The sequence below is a fragment of the Salvelinus sp. IW2-2015 genome, unplaced genomic scaffold (genome assembly GCF_002910315.2).
Source record: "Salvelinus sp. IW2-2015 unplaced genomic scaffold, ASM291031v2 Un_scaffold6877, whole genome shotgun sequence".
Taxonomy (NCBI): Eukaryota; Metazoa; Chordata; class Actinopteri; order Salmoniformes; family Salmonidae; genus Salvelinus; species Salvelinus sp. IW2-2015.
The window spans coordinates 12,266-28,598 of NW_019948138.1; the positions used below are offsets into that span (position 1 = coordinate 12,266).

General features: G+C 46.8%; 1 protein-coding gene and 1 pseudogene across 1 annotated transcript; one reads left to right on the plus strand and one right to left on the minus strand.

The window, feature by feature from the left end:
• Positions 1–2,368: 2,368 nt before the first annotated feature.
• Positions 2,369–10,686, plus strand: LOC112079086 (serine protease 23-like; annotated as a pseudogene).
• Positions 10,687–10,752: 66 nt separating this feature from the next.
• On the minus strand, positions 10,753–16,326 carry LOC112079087 (transmembrane protein 39A-like). Its single transcript, XM_070442225.1, is given in 6 exon segments — positions 10,753–12,380; positions 12,383–12,493; positions 12,496–12,531; positions 14,774–14,898; positions 15,227–16,078; positions 16,124–16,326. Coding segments are annotated over 5 exon segments (564 nt in total). The 5' UTR covers positions 15,397–16,078; positions 16,124–16,326; the 3' UTR covers positions 10,753–12,258.
• Positions 16,327–16,333: the final 7 nt, after the last annotated feature.

Consider the following 16,333-nt stretch of genomic DNA (forward strand, 5'->3'; position numbering starts at 1 on the left):
GTTAAACACTAGATATGGGTAACTACAGTATGATACTGTATAAACACTAGATATGGGTAACTATAGTATGATAATGTATAACACCACTAGATATGGGTAACGACAGTATGATACTGTTATAAACACCACTAGATATGGGTAACGACAGTATGATACTGTATAAACACCACTAGATATGGGTAACTACAGTATGATACTGTATAAACACCACTAGATATGGGTAACTACGTATGATACTGTATAAACACCACTAGATATGGGTAACGACAGTATGATACTGTATAAACACCACTAGATATGGGTAACTACAGTATGATACTGTATAAACACCACTAGATATGGGTAACTACAGTATGATACTGTATAAACACCACTAGATATGGGTAACTACAGTATGATACTGTATAAACACCACTAGATATGGGTAACTACAGTATGATACTGTATAAACACCACTAGATATGGGTAACTACAGTATGATACTGTATAAACACCACTAGATATGGGTAACTACAGTATGATACTGTATAAACACACACTAGATATGGGTAACGACAGTATGATTCTGTAATAAACACCACTAGATATGGGTAACGACAGTATGATACTGCATAAACACCACTAGATATGGGTAACGAGACAGCATGATACTGTTATAAACAACACTTTACACCTCTGTAAACGTGTGTTCAGTTTTATGACCTTGTTGTCATTGTAAATGTAGTTTTAGTTCTGGATTCAGGCCAGAAGGGCAACATGTGAGTAGCACAGAAACCCTGCTGTGTGTTGACTGTCACGGAGACGAACACCTGAAACAAGAACGTGTGCCTGCCGAACTTGGGCACATACGCGCACTGTTGCTGGTCGTAAAACAACAGTTGTGTGTTTGTGTGTTGTGTGTGTATAATATGTATCTGAAGGACTCTGCAGATTCTGCTTTGTTGTGTGTGTGTGTGTGGCGCAGAGAGGAATGTGGCGTGTCCTGCCAAATCTGTGAGGTTTAGGTTGTGTGTGTGTGTGTGTGTGTGTGTGTGTGTGTGTGTGTGTGTGTGTGCGTGCGTGCGTGCGTGCGTGCGTGCGTGTGTGTGCGCGCGCTTCGGTCCGTGTGTGGGTGTCCTGCCAGAGTGTGTGTGCGTGTTGTGACAGAGCAGTAACTAGGAGTAGGTGGGTGACAATAGAAGTTTGGGATTGCAGTATGCAGTCTTCAGCGCTACCATGGAGACAGAGACAGTTCTAGAACACAGAGAAGTCTTTCATCTAACGCCTCTGCTATGTACTCCTCCCTCCCTTCTCCTGCTATGTACTCCTCCCTCCCTTCTCCTGCTATGTATCTTCCCTCCCTTCTCCTGCTATGTATCCTCCTCCCTTCTCCTGCTATGTACTCCTCCCTCCCTTCTCCTGCTATGTATCCTCCCTCCCTTCTCCTGCTATGTATCCTCCTCCCTCCCTTCTCCTGTCCTGCTATGTACCCTCCCTCCCTTCTCCTGCTACGTACTCCTCCCTCCCCTTCTCCTGCTATGTACTCCTCCCTCCCTTCTCCTGCTATGTATCCTCCCCCCTTCTCCTGCTATGTACTCCTCCCCCTTCTCCTGCTATGTACCTCCTCCCTTCTCCTGCTATGTACTCTCCCTCCCTTCTCCTGCTATGTATCTCCTCCCTTCTCTGCTATGTATCCTCCCCCTTCTCCTGATATGTACTCCTCCCTCCCTTCTCCTGCTATGTACTCCTCCCTCCCTTCTCCTGCTATGTACTCCTCCCTCCCTTCTCTGCTATGTATCCTCCTCCCTTCTCCTGCTACGTACTCCTCCTCCCTTCTCCTGCTACGTACTCCTCCCTCCCTTCTCCTGCTACGTACTCCTCCCTCCCATCTCCTGCTATGTACTCCTCCTTCCTTCTCCTGCTACGTACTCCTCCCTCCCTCTCCCTCGCTATCGTACTCCTCCCTCCCTTCTCCTGCTCCTCTTATTCTTCACTCTTCCTCACCTTTGCTCTCTCTATTCTTCTCTCATTCTCTTTCTCCATTCCTCCAGTCCACACCCTAATTGTTTTAACACTGCAGGGCACGAACTCCAGCTTCAACTTCAGTATGACAAAATCATCATCTGAAAACACTAACAGGTACAAAGAATTATGATGATGATTGATGATGATGATGATGATGCCATGGGTCATACTGTAACTGAATGTTCACTGAGGCATGCCTTTTGTCTGGATACAACAATTATGGAATAATATTAGAATTCAGTTGGTGAAGTTCATAAATAAATCAACAACAAATTAGTTTCCTCATCTCTGATATTGTTTGTCAGCGTTTAAATCGTTGCATGCAAATAACAAGCAAATATCATCAATCACGTGACCGGGCCAGTTATAGCAGAGACAGTAGCTTTCGCTGGTGGTCATTAAACTCCGGTTAGAATCCACCGAGCGAGCGCCTGTTCCAATGGAGGAGCGTCGACAGCGGACCGGTTGCCTTCAGAAATCTTTTGAGAGAATACATCGTTTTCATTTGACCTCCTCTCTCCTGATGTAAAGATCTACTTTTTGAAAGGACTAGTTTTACTTCCACCCCTTCGCAGCACCCGCGTTATCGTACCGATACCCCTCTGATGTCCGCGCGGTAGCAGCAACAACCGCAGYTTCCCCAGACCCCCATCGCGTGCCACTTGYCAATGCAAACCAAGCGTAAGTGGGGAGAAGCGCTCAGTGGGTAAGGATKTTCACCTTTTATAGCCTATTATTTCATGTCTRCGTRATCTAGGTTATTATTCATCACCATCACTCCTATATAATTACCTATTCAGGCGTCCAATGTMGGCTAATGAGCACGGGGAGCATCTGAGCGAGACTCATTGAGAAGTTCTGGAATAATTAATGCCCAAGCGGATTTAAACTTATTTTACATTACATTTATCTATAGGCATATGTGAGCGATGTTGAAACAWAATTTCATCAACATTTATAATGCAATAACGTTCGTGTTTTGGACACTTTGTTGATATCTGTTAAAATAACAACAGTGCAAAGATCATTGTCACTCTTTATCGTGTTATTTAACCGATTTAACCGATACATAAGATCCCCAAAGTATTGGCTGACGTCATGGAGATAAGAGATAATCAGAAGAGAAGAGATACTGTTTTAACCAGTACTTCCCGTTTGTTTGTTCAYAAAACAGGTTCAGGACATTTCTACTGTCCAGGACATGAAGGCCAACAGATAGATGCAAGTAGGCTACTGTTGGCTATAGTTTATACACATTTTCTGATTCAAAATGAGTTCATTCATTGGAAGCTATTTTATGTTTATTAATGAACCATCACTTTAGGGGTTGGTTGCCTGATCCTACCACCTTGCTTTACAAACCTAAGTACAACCCCCCCCCCCCTCTGCTGCAGACTGTCCTACAGCCTGCTGTATTCCTATGGAGAAATCTAGTTGATAGAACCAGTATGATATACTACTATACAGTCCCTGCTTCCAGTCTGTACTGAAAGACTACTATACAGTCCCTGCTTCCTGCTTCCGTCCTGTACTGAAAGACTACTATCCAGTCCCTGCTTCCGGTCTGGTACTGGGGACAACTGAGAGACAGAGTGCACATCCCAAATGGTACCCTATTCAATATGAAGTGCACTACTTTTGACCTAGAGAACTGGTAAAAAATAGTGCACTATATAGGGAATAGGGTGCCATTTGGGACGTAATCAGAGTTTCCTCCTACTTGACACAGCGAACACAGCATCCTCACCCTCCCAGCTTTGCTCTGCTGCTGAAGAGAGCACCTGACCTCTACCACTTTAACCTCAGGGGAAGGACATTTTTAAGCCATATAAAAACAGTGGAAGTTGTGTACTGCTTGACCGAATTCCACCACAGCTCAAATTCCTACGGCAGAAATCTTAGTCCCTTGTGCACACAACCCCCCTCCCTCCCCAGTCTGGTGGCTAAAATACACTGCAGGGCTCGCCGGGTCTGGGTTGGAGAATGTTTCCCAGCCGCTGTGACTGACGGTCCAGACATCCGGTCACATTCAGAAGGGCTCTGATCTCTCTGGTCACTGCAGCAGAACTACAGGTCTCTCTGGTCACTGCAGCAGAACTACGGTCTCTCTGGTCAATGCAGCAGAACTACGGTCTCTCTGATCACTGCAGCAGAACTACTGGTCTCTCTGGTCACTGCAGCAGAACTACCGGTTCTCTGATCTCTCTGGTCACTGCAGCAGAACTACAGGTCTCTCTGGTCACTGCAGCAGAACTACAGGTCTCTCTGGTCACTGCAGCAGAACTACAGGTCTCTCTGGTCACTGCAGCAGAACTACTGGTCTCTCTGGTCACTGCAGCAGAACTACGGTCTCTCTGATCACTGCAGCAGAACTACGGTCTCTCTGGTCACTGCAGCAGAACTACAGTCTCTCTGATCTCTCTGGTCACTGCAGCAGAACTAGGGTCTCTCTGGTCACTGCAGCAGAACTACAGGTCTCTCTGGTCACTCAGCAGAACTACAGGTCTCTCTGGATCTCTCTGGTCACTGCAGCAGAACTACAGGTCTCGCTGGTCACTGCAGCAGAACTCCAGTCTCGCTGGTCACTGCAGCAGAACTACAGGTCTCGCTGGTCACTGCAGCAGAACTACAGATCTCGCTGGTCACTGCAGCAGAACTACAGTGCTCGCTGGTCACTGCAGCAGAACTACTGGTCTCTCTGGTCACTGCAGCAGAACTACAGTGTCTATGACAGCATGACTAGTATAACGAAGTAGCAAACACTAAGTCATATGTAACAGTGAGAGAAGGGTCTGTTTTATCAAGCTGAAAGACCCTTGATGTATTACTGACTCACCACATCTTCACCTGTCTAGGTATTCTGACTACCACATCTCACCCTGTCTAGGTATTACTGACTCACCACATCTCACCTGTCTAGGTATTACTGGCTCACCACACCTCACCTTCTAGCTATTACTGGCTCACCACACTCACCTGTCTAGGTATTACTGACTCACCACATCTACACCTGTCTAGGTATTACTGACTCACCACATCTCACCTGTCTAGGTATTACTGGCTCACCACATCTCACCTATCTAGGTATTACTGGCTCACCACATCTCACCTATCTAGGTATTACTAGACTCACCACATCTCACTGTCTAGGTATTACTGACTCACCAATCTCACCTGTCTAGGTATTACTGACTCACCACATCTCACCTGTCTAGGTATTACTGGCTCACCACATCTCACCTATCTAGGTATTACTGGCTCACCACATCTCACCTATCTAGGTATTACTAGCTCACCACATCTCACCTGTCTAGGTATTACTGACTCACCACATCTCACTGTCTAGGTATTACTAGCTCACCACATCTCACCTGTCTAGGTATTCTAGCTCACCACATCTCACCTGTCTAGGTATTACTAGCTCACCACATCTCACCTGTCTAGGTATTACTGACTCACCACATCTCACCTGTCTAGGTATTACTAGTCACCATCATCCTCACCTGTCTAGGTATTACTGACTCACACATCTCACCTGTCTAGGTATTACTACTCACCACATCTTCACCTGTCTAGGTATTACTAGCTCACCACATCTCACCTGTCTAGATATTACTGGCTCACCACATCTCACCTGTCTCGGTATTACTGACTCGCAATCCTCACCTGTCTAGGTATTACTGTCTCACCACATCTCACCTGTCTAGGTATTACTGTTCACCACATCTCACCTTCTAGGTATTACTAGCTCACCACATCTCACCTGTCTAGGTATTACTGACTACCACATCTCACCTGTCTAGGTATTACTGACTCACCACATCTCACCTGTCTAGGTATTACTGACTCACCACATCTCACCTGTCTAGGTATTACTGACTCACCACATATCACCTGTCAGTATTACTGACTCACCACATCTCACCTGTCTAGGTATTACTGACTCACCACATCTCACCTGTCTAGGTATTACTGACTCACCACATCTCACCCTGTCTAGGTTTACTGACTCACCACATCTCACCTGTCTAGGTATTACTGACTCACCACATCTCACCTGTCTAGGTATTACTGACTCACCACATCTCACCTGTCTAGGTATTACTGACTCACCACATCTCACCTGTCTAGGTATTACTGACTCACCACATCTCACCTGTCTAGGTATTACTGACTCACCACATCTCACCTGTCTAGGTATTACTAGCTCACCACACCTCACCTGTCTAGGTATTACTGACTCACCACATCTCACCGTCTAGGTATTACTGACTCACCACATCTCACCTGTCTAGGTATTACTAGCTCACCACATCTCACCTGTCTAGGTATTACTGACTCACCACATCTCACCTGTCTAGGTATTACTAGCTCACCACATTCACCTGTCTAGGTATTACTGACTCCACATTCACTGTCTAGGTATTACTAGCCTACCACATTCACCTGTCTAGGTATTACTAGCTCACCACATCTCACTGTCTAGTTTACTGCTCACACATCTCACCTGTCTAGGTATTACTAGACTCACCACATCTCACCTGTCTAGGTATTACTGCTCACCACATCTCACCTGTCTAGTATTACTGGTTCACCACATCTCACCTGTCTAGGTATTACTACGCTCACCACATCTCACCTGTCTAGGTATTACTGACTCACCACATCTCACCTGTCTAAGTATTACTGACTCACCACATCTCACCTGTCTAGGTATTACTGACTCACCACATCTCACCTGTCTGGTATTCTGATCACCACATCTCACCTGTCTAGGTATTACTGACTCACCACATCTCACCTGTCTAGATATTACTGACTCACCACATCTCACCTGTCTAGGTATTACTGACTCACACATCTCACCTGTCTAGGTATTACTGACTCACCACATCTCACCTGTCTAGGTATTACTAGCTCACCACACCTCACCTGTCTAGGTATTACTGACTCACCACATCTCACCCGTCTAGGTATTACTGACTCACCACATCTCACCTGTCTAGGTATTACTAGCTCACCACACCTCACCTGTCTAGGTATTACTGACTCACCACATCTCACCTGTCTAGGTATTACTGACTCACCACATCTCACCTGTCTAGGTATTACTGACTCACCACATCTCACCTGTCTAGGTATTACTGACTCACCACATCTCACCTGTCTAGTATTACTGACTCACCACATCTCACCTGTCTAAGGTATTACTGAGCTCACCACATCTCACCTGTCTAGGTATTACTGACTCACCACATCTCACCTGTCTAGGTATTACTGCTCAACACATCTCACCTGTCTAGGTATTACTGACTCACCACATCTCACCTGTCTAGGTATTACTGCTCACCACATCTCACCTGTTCTAGGTATTACTGACTCACCACATCTCACCTGTCTAGGTATTACTAGCTCACCACATCTCACCTGTCTAGTATTACTGACTCACCACATCTCACCTGTCTAGGTATTACTAGCTCAACCACATCTCACCTGTCTAGGTATTACTGACTCACCACATCTCACCTGTCTAGGTATTACTGACTCACCACATCTACCTGTCTAGTATTACTGACTCACCCATCTCACCTGTCTAGATATTACTGACTCACCACATCTCACCTGTCTAGGTATTACTGACTCACCAACATCTCACCTGTCTAGGTATTACTGACTCACCACATCTCACCTGTCTAGGTATTACTACAGCTCACCACAACCTCACCTGTCTAGGTATTACTCTGACTCACCACATCTCACCCGTCAGGTATTACTGACTCACCACATCTCACCTGTCTAGGTATTACTAGCTCACCACACCCACCTGTCTAGGTATTACTGACTCACCACATCTCACCTGTCTAGGTATTACTGATCACCACATCTCACCTGTCTAGTAACTGACTCACCACATCTCACCTGTCTAGGTATTACTGACTCACCACATCTCACCTGTCTAGGTATTACTGACTCACCACATCTCACCTGTCTAGGTATTACTGGCTCACCACATCTCACCTGTCTAGGTATTACTGACTCACCACATCTCACCTGTCTAGGTTTACTGCTCACCACATCTCACCTGTCTAGGTATTACTGACTCACCACATCTCACCTGTCTAGGTATTACTAGCTCACCACATCTCACCTGTCTCGGTATTACAGCTCACACATCTCACCTGTCCTAGGTATTACCTAGCTCACCACATCTCACCTGTCCAGTATTTAGTGACATCACACTTCACCCCTAACTACGTGTACAAATTACCTCAACTAACCTGTACGCCCGCAAACTGACTCGGTACCGGTAACCCCTGTATGTAGCCTCGTTGTTGTTATGTTATTTTACTTTAGTTTATTTGGTAAATATTTTCTTACCTCTTCTTGAGCTGCATAGTTGGTTAAGGGCCTGTCAGTCAGCATTTCACAGTAAGATGAACACTTGTATTCGGCACTTGACAAATAAAGTTTGATTTGATCTCACCTGTCAAGGTATTTAGTGACATCACATCTCACCTGCCCTCTCTCCTCTTCTAGATCTCCCTCCTCCATGGCCTCTTTTCCCTCCATCCCATCCCCCCTTCCTTCCTCTTCCTCCTCCTCTCCATCCCTCCAGTGGCTCCTATCCAGCCCCAATGGCCCTGCAGCGCGTCCCCGTGGTCTTACCCCAGGTGACAGAGGACCGACCCGCCCCCCACTTCCAGGCTGACGCCCGATTGGACGTCACCTCCCCATGTGACCCAGAATGCCACAAGAATGCTCTTCCCCCAGCTACTGGGACCTGCGTAGCATCCTGTCATACGAGACGCTCCATAGCAACGGTCGCCTACCGAAACCGCGGTGGGATCTACGGGTACACCGCCCGCCCCAGACCACGCCGGCACTGCCTTCCCGCCGCAAACGTCAGATCTTTGGCCATGACGGCGTTTCAGCATCGTAGGGCAAGACTTCCTGTTGAACTACCCATTTTCGGCAGCGGTCAAGCTGTCCACCGGTGTTCCGGAACACTGGTGGGCGACCGGCACGTTCTGACCGCCGCCCACTGCGTCCACGACGGGAAGAACTCTGTGAAAGGGGCGCAAAAGCTCCGGTGGGTTTCCTGAAGCCAAAGCAGCGTGACTCTCCCAATCCTGCCTCTGCCACCAATGCATCCATCGCCCATCCGTCACCCCCGGATAAGATGAAGTTCCAGTGGATTCGTGCCAAGCGCACCCACGTGCCCAAAGGCTGGATCAAGGGCAACGGCAACGACATCGGAATGGACTACGACTACGCCTTATTAGAGCTCAAGAAGGCCCACAAAAGACGCCACATGAAGCTGGGCGTCTCCCGCCGGCGAAGCAACTGCCCGGGCGCAGGGTCCAGTTCTCCGGCTATGACAACGACCGGCCGGGCCAGCTGGTCTACCGGTTCTGCCGGGCTGGAGAGGAGACGCCGGACCTTCTCTACCAGCATTGTGATGCCCAGCCCGGGGCCAGCGGCTCGGGGATCTACGCTCGTATGTGGACCGGAGGAGGCGGCGCTGGGAGAGGAAGGTGATCGGGGTGTTCTCAGGGCACCGTGGGTGGATCGAGACGGGGCGTCGCAGGAGTTTAACGTGGCGGTGAGGGTGACGCCTCTGAAATACGCCCAGATCTGCTACTGGATCAAAGGAAACTATGTAGACTGCCGAGAAGGATGAGGAAGAGGTGGACATGTCATGCACATACTGTACACAACACGGAGGATTGATGGAGGAGGAAGTGAAGGGGTGTCTTCATTTCCCTTGCTGAGGAAGTGAAGGGGTCTTCATTCCCTTGCTGAGGAAGTGAAGGGGGTCTTCATTTCCCTTGCTGAGGAAGTGAAGGGGGTCTTCATTTCCCTTGCTGAGGAAGTGAAGTTAACATGTCATTCATACAACGCAGTACACACTTCATCATTAATACTGTTTCATTACCAATACATCCATCGTTCTGCATGCAGAGACATCCTCCCAACACACAACTAGAACGACTCACAGTTACATCCAGGAAGTCCTACTGTACATACATACATCCTCACTAACCCTTTCCATCGTACATTAAATACAATGTTCAAAATGTATTCGTGCCCTTCTTACTGCATGATCAACACTGTGCTTTGAAACACAACTGAAAGCTCTTATGACTGAACTTTAGAAGAAGGCTTGACCAGGGACTCCCTGGACCAACGTGTCATGATGGTGAAGAGAACTTTAATGCACTGAAAGGATGAAATAAGAGGAACAAGAAGATGTGTAAGAGATTGGTGGAGAACCAGACGCAGTTCCACTGCTAATTCTATAGATTGTCAGAGCTCTGCTGGGACAACTCTTTAACTGTTATTACCAATGAATGTAACCCTGTCATCAACCAAAGGTGCTACCCTGCTTTTCAAACATGTAAACTCAAGGTATAGACTGTCACAGTACAAACTGTTGGTGTTTCAAATGGACCCGAGTAAAATATCCATAGCTCCCTCTGCTGGGCCAAACACAACACTACAGGCCACATTGATGCGTAGCACCAGTGTTGGCTCTGGCATATGACCTTCTCCTACTCATGATATGCACTGTCAAACTTTATGGTGAGATATTTTTCTGTTTTAAAAACAATTGTTCAGCAATATATATATATATCAACTTTATAATGCTTTGGAATAAAATGCATAATGCAGTTTTGCAAATGGGTCTTTGTGGTTTCATCTCTTATCGACACGATCTCATGGACAAACACAAACACATTTCACAAGTCAGTTTAACAGCGTTTTTTTTTTTTTTTTTTTATTTCAACGGCATAAAAAATGCTCATCGAAAATCAAACACTGTGAGCCATAGGACAGCATGTCTCCCTCCATCTTCCACCTCACCCACTGAAAATACAACACACAGCTAACGTTCCAGGTCATCTTTATTGCAGTCATCCTGCACATATCAGATCTCACAACATCTCAGGTACCACATTCATCATTCATTTGATATAGCAATCTGCTGAGGGGCCTACAACAGGACTGCATTAAAAGACAAGGTGGAACGCGCCCTTTGAAACAAACATGATCATACAGGCAACCTGGGATTTTGGCACGTTGATAAAAACATGAATCATTCTAGATCAGCTGCTCATAGAAAAGGAACAAAATAGAATGGATGAACGGACAATTATGGCACTAGAACTCATCCCACATCATCACCTGGGACTCGCAACAAGGCAAGCTGTTTAAAATAACACTGCTAGCAGCTGAGCACAACTTGTAGCATTGAAGATATCAAGTGTAATTTGTCATTTGATTTCAAGCACACACTGGAAAGTAAAGCACATACATATGTCTGCACATTCAATGCGGTTTGTGTCCCATCTAGAAAAACGCCCTGCAATCTGTTGCGGTGGTGGTGTCCATTCTATTCAGACTATATCTATGTTTTTCGCTTCTCAGGCAATGAAATGAAGAGCGGCTATTTGTGGTAAATTAATGACCTGAATGAACATGACACTGCAAAGAAAACATTGAGCCTGTCCCAAATTATACCCTATTCCCTATTTAGTGCACTACTTTTAACCTTGGCTAATAAGGCTCTGGTCAAAAGCTGTGCACTTGTAGGGAATAGGGTGCCATTTGGGACGTGGATATGTTCTACAGGCACCAGAGTCAGCGCTCATGGACAAACTGCAGACAGTCTTGCTACGAAACGATCCTAATAAAACACCGTAAAGGGATGAATACGTTCTCTAAAGAGGCAGTGTGCAGGGAGAGGCGGGGTCTCCTCAGTCGCTTCCTTGATTGGCAACCGAGCCAAAGTCTCTTCCTTGATTGGCCGCCGGAACCATGGTCTATCCCTCTGATTGGCTCTGAAGTTTTCTTTAAGCATCTTTGGTGGAAGTCGGAACGCGGTGAGCATAGGAGGAGGGCTTAGCACACAGTACGTGGGCGGGGCCTCATGGATCAAGAACACAACTCACTCTCTCCCATCCAATCGCTTTGCCCCATGAGGCAACAACATCACATGACAATACTACGTAATGCCGTTACTTTTGAAACAGTATACAAAATAAAATATTATTTAAATAGGTATACCATTGCATGAAAAATAGAACCGTATCAAAACAATATGAGTTCACAGTCAGTCCCTCCCACCCACTGCTGCACACCCGACCCCCTCTCTCACCTCCACCCCTTCCACCCATCCCTCCGTACAGCCAGGGAGGGAGGCTAGGGGTATCCGAACCCACGTCCCCAGCTCCAGAACCCTCTCCTGGGGTGTCACTGGGACTTGAGCCCCAGGCCGTTGGTGGCGGTGCTGTTGGTAGTGCTGGACCCTGTACTGGAGGTAACAGGGTAGGAGTAGGCCTTGCCCAGCACGATGCGGTCCCGGAGCAGCTTGAGAGGACGTAGTAGTTACAGAACAGGATGAGGCCCAGGGACAGGGTGTGGTTCCAACTTTCAGAGCGGAGCAGGGAGTACAGCTGGTACAGGACGACGCTAGACTCAATCCAGTTAACAGGTTCAGGATCCGCAACGGCTTGTGGAAAGGAACTACAACACAATAAATAATATCACAATTGGTATTTATTTAAACATGTATTTATAGTTCGACTTGTAAATAAAGGGACATCTCAAGGCAGGACATGGGCAGATTAACACACACGACACACTAAGGGGCCTAGTGAAAGGCAGGACATGGGCAGATATAAACACACAGACACACTAAAGGGTCTAGTGAAAGGCAGTACATGGGCAGATATAAACACACAGACACACTAAAGGGTCTAGTGAAAGGCAGGACATGGGCAGATATAAACACACATACACACTAAAGGGTCTAGTGAAAGGCAGTACATGGGCAGATATAAACACACACGACACACTAAAGGGTCTAGTGAAAGGCAGTACATGGGCAGATATAAACACACAGACACACTAAAGGGTCTAGTGAAAGGCAGTACATGGGCAGATATAAACACACAGACACACTAAAGGGCCTAGTGAAAGGCAGTACATGGGCAGATATAAACACACATACACACTAAAGGGTCTAGTGAAAGGCAGTACATGGGCAGATATAAACACACATACACACTAAAGGGTCTAGTGAAAGGCAGTACATGGGCAGATATAAACACACAGACACACTAAAGGGCCTAGTGAAAGGCAGTACATGGGCAGATATAAACACACAGACACACTAAAGGGTCTAGTGAAAGGCAGGACATGGGAGATATAAACACACATACACACTAAAGGGTCTAGTGAAAGGCAGTACATGGGCAATATAAACACACAGACACACTAAAGGGCTAGTGAAAGGCAGTACATGGGCAGATATAACACACCAGACACACTAAAGGGTCTAGTGAAAGGCAGTACATGGGCAGATATAACACACAGACACACTAAAGGGTCTAGTGAAAGCAGTACATGGGCAGATATAACACACAGACACACTAAAGGGTCTAGTGAAAGGCAGTACATGGGCAGATATAAACACACAGACACACTAAAGGGTCTAGTGAAAGGCAGTACATGGGCAGATATAAACACACATACACACTAAAGGGTCTAGTGAAAGGCAGTACATGGGCAGATATAAACTCACAGACACACTAAAGGGTCTAGTGAAAGGCAGTACATGGGCAGATATAAACACACAGACACACTAAAGGGTCTAGTGAAAGGCAGTACATGGGCAGATATAAACACACATACACACTAAAGGGTCTAGTGAAGGCAGTACATGGGCAGATATAAACACACAGACACACTAAAGGGTCTAGTGAAAGGCAGTACATGGGCAGATATAAACACACATACACACTAAAGGGTCTAGTGAAAGGCAGTACATGGCAGATATAAACTCACAGACACACTAAAGGGTCTAGTGAAAGGCAGTACATGGGCAGATATAAACACACAGACACACTAAAGGTCTAGTGAAAGGCAGTACATGGGCAGATATAAACACACATACACACTAAAGGTCTAGTGAAAGGCAGTACATGGGCAGATAAACACACAGACACACTAAAGGGTCTAGTGAAAGGCAGTACATGGGCAGATATAAACACACAGAACACTAAAGGGTCTAGTGAAAGGCAGTACATGGGCAGATATAAACACACAGACACACTAAAGGGTCTAGTGAAAGGCAGTACATGGGCAGATATAAACACACAGACACACTAAAGGGCCTAGTGAAGGCAGTACATGGGCAGATATAAACACCACGACACACTAAAGGGTCTAGTGAAAGGCAGTACATGGGCAGATATAAACACACAGACACACTAAAGGGTCTAGTGAAAGGCAGGACATGGGCAGATATAAACACACAGACACACTAAAGGGTCTAGTGAAAGGCAGTACATGGGCAGATATAAACACACAGACACACTAAAGGGTCTAGTGAAAGGCAGGACATGGGCAGATTAAACACACATACACACTAAAGGGCCTAGTGAAAGGCAGGACATGGGCAGATAAACACACGTACACACTAAAGGGTCTAGTGAAGGCAGTACATGGGCAGATATAACACACAGACAACACACTAAAGGTGTCTAGTGAAAGGCAGGACATGGGCAGATATAAACACACAGACACACTAAAGGGTCTGTGAAAGGCAGTACATGGGCAGATATAAACACACAGACACACTAAAGGGTCTAGTGAAAGGCAGTACATGGGCAGATATAACACACAGACACACTAAAGGTCTAGTGAAAGGCAGTACATGGGCAGATATAAACACACAGACACACTAAAGGGCCTAGTGAAAGGCAGTGACTCACCCTAGCGTGGGAGACGTCTGAGGGCAGGGCCACGTTGTAGGGTCCTACAGCCTTGTACAGGCTACGACTGTGGCGTACTAACACCCCCTGGGGCCAGACCGTACTCTCACACCACCTGCAACACACAATGAAAAGGTGGAGATTGATCCTACAGATCAAATAGAACCCTGCCTAGAAGACCAGACAGCAGAGTCTGGTGGACAGCAGGGTGGTTAACCCTCTTCCTGGAGACAGCCTCCGTATGCAGGGCTTTACTCCATCCCTGCTCTAACGCACCTGGTGGAGTCCCGAAGAACAGTTGATTAGAGTCAGACGTGTTGGAACAAACTCCTGCATATGTCTAGCTGTCCAGGAGAAAAGGTCGGGTTACGTACTGACACACACGTGCTGCGGAGCGTTGTTGTAGAAGTGTGTGTGTGTGTGTGTGTGTGGGGACCACCTACACGTGCTGTGGCGCGTTGCTGTAGAATCCGTGCTCCAGCTTCTGCCAGCGCCCCAGGTGGGCTGCCGAGCGGTGCAGCAGGTCACAGTAGCTGGGAGGTAACAGCTGGCTCATCAGCATCACAAACGCATTGATCCACACCATGATCAGGTGCTCACAGGACCAGCGCATGTCATAGTACTGGGTACTCTGGAGGGGGAGAGAAGACCACGTTTTAGGGTTCAAGGGCCTTAACACAAACGCAGGAGACAGCACCTAGGATACCTGGAGACTGAAGGAGGAAACTGTGAACGCACAAAGACCCAGGGGAGATGAGTACCAGGAGGGTTGACAGTTCCTTGGATAACAGGGAGGGGAGAGGAGTACCAGGAGGGTTGACAGTTCCTTGGATAACAGGGAGGGGAGGAGAAGGAAAGCAGCAACCTGCTAGAGGGAGGGAAAGAGAGGAGGAAGGAGAGGGAGAGAGAGATAGAGAGGAAGTGTGACGTACCTTGATGAAGCAGAGGAGAGAGAGGAAGGCTATGTAGTAAGAGTTAGTACCTTGATGAAGCAGAGAGAGGAAGGCTATGTAGTAAGAGTTAGTACCTTGATGAAGCAGAGGGAGAAGGCTATGTAGTAAGAGTTAGTACCTTGATGAAGCAGAGGAAGGAAGGCTATGTAGTAAGAGTTAGTACCTTGATGAAGCAGAGAGAGGAAGGTATGTAGTAAGAGTTAGTACCTTGATGAAGCAGAGGGAGGAAGGCTATGTAGTAAGAGTTAGTACCTTGATGAAGCAGAGGGAGGAAGGCTATGTAGTAAGAGTTAGTACCTTGATGAAGAAGAGGGAGGAAGGCTATGTAGTAAGAGTTAGTACCTGATGAAGCAGAGGGAGGAAGGCTATGTAGTAAAGAGTTAGTACCTTGACGAAGCATAGGGAGGAAGGCTATGTAGTAAGAGTTAGTACCTTGACGAAGCAGAGGGAGGAAGGCTATGTAGTAAGAGTTAGTACCTTGACGAAGCAGAGGGAGGAAGGCTATGTAGTAAGAGTTAGTACCGTGATGAAGCAGAGGGAGGAAGGCTATGTAGTAAGAGTTAGTACCTTGATGAAGCAGAGGGAGGAAGGCTATGG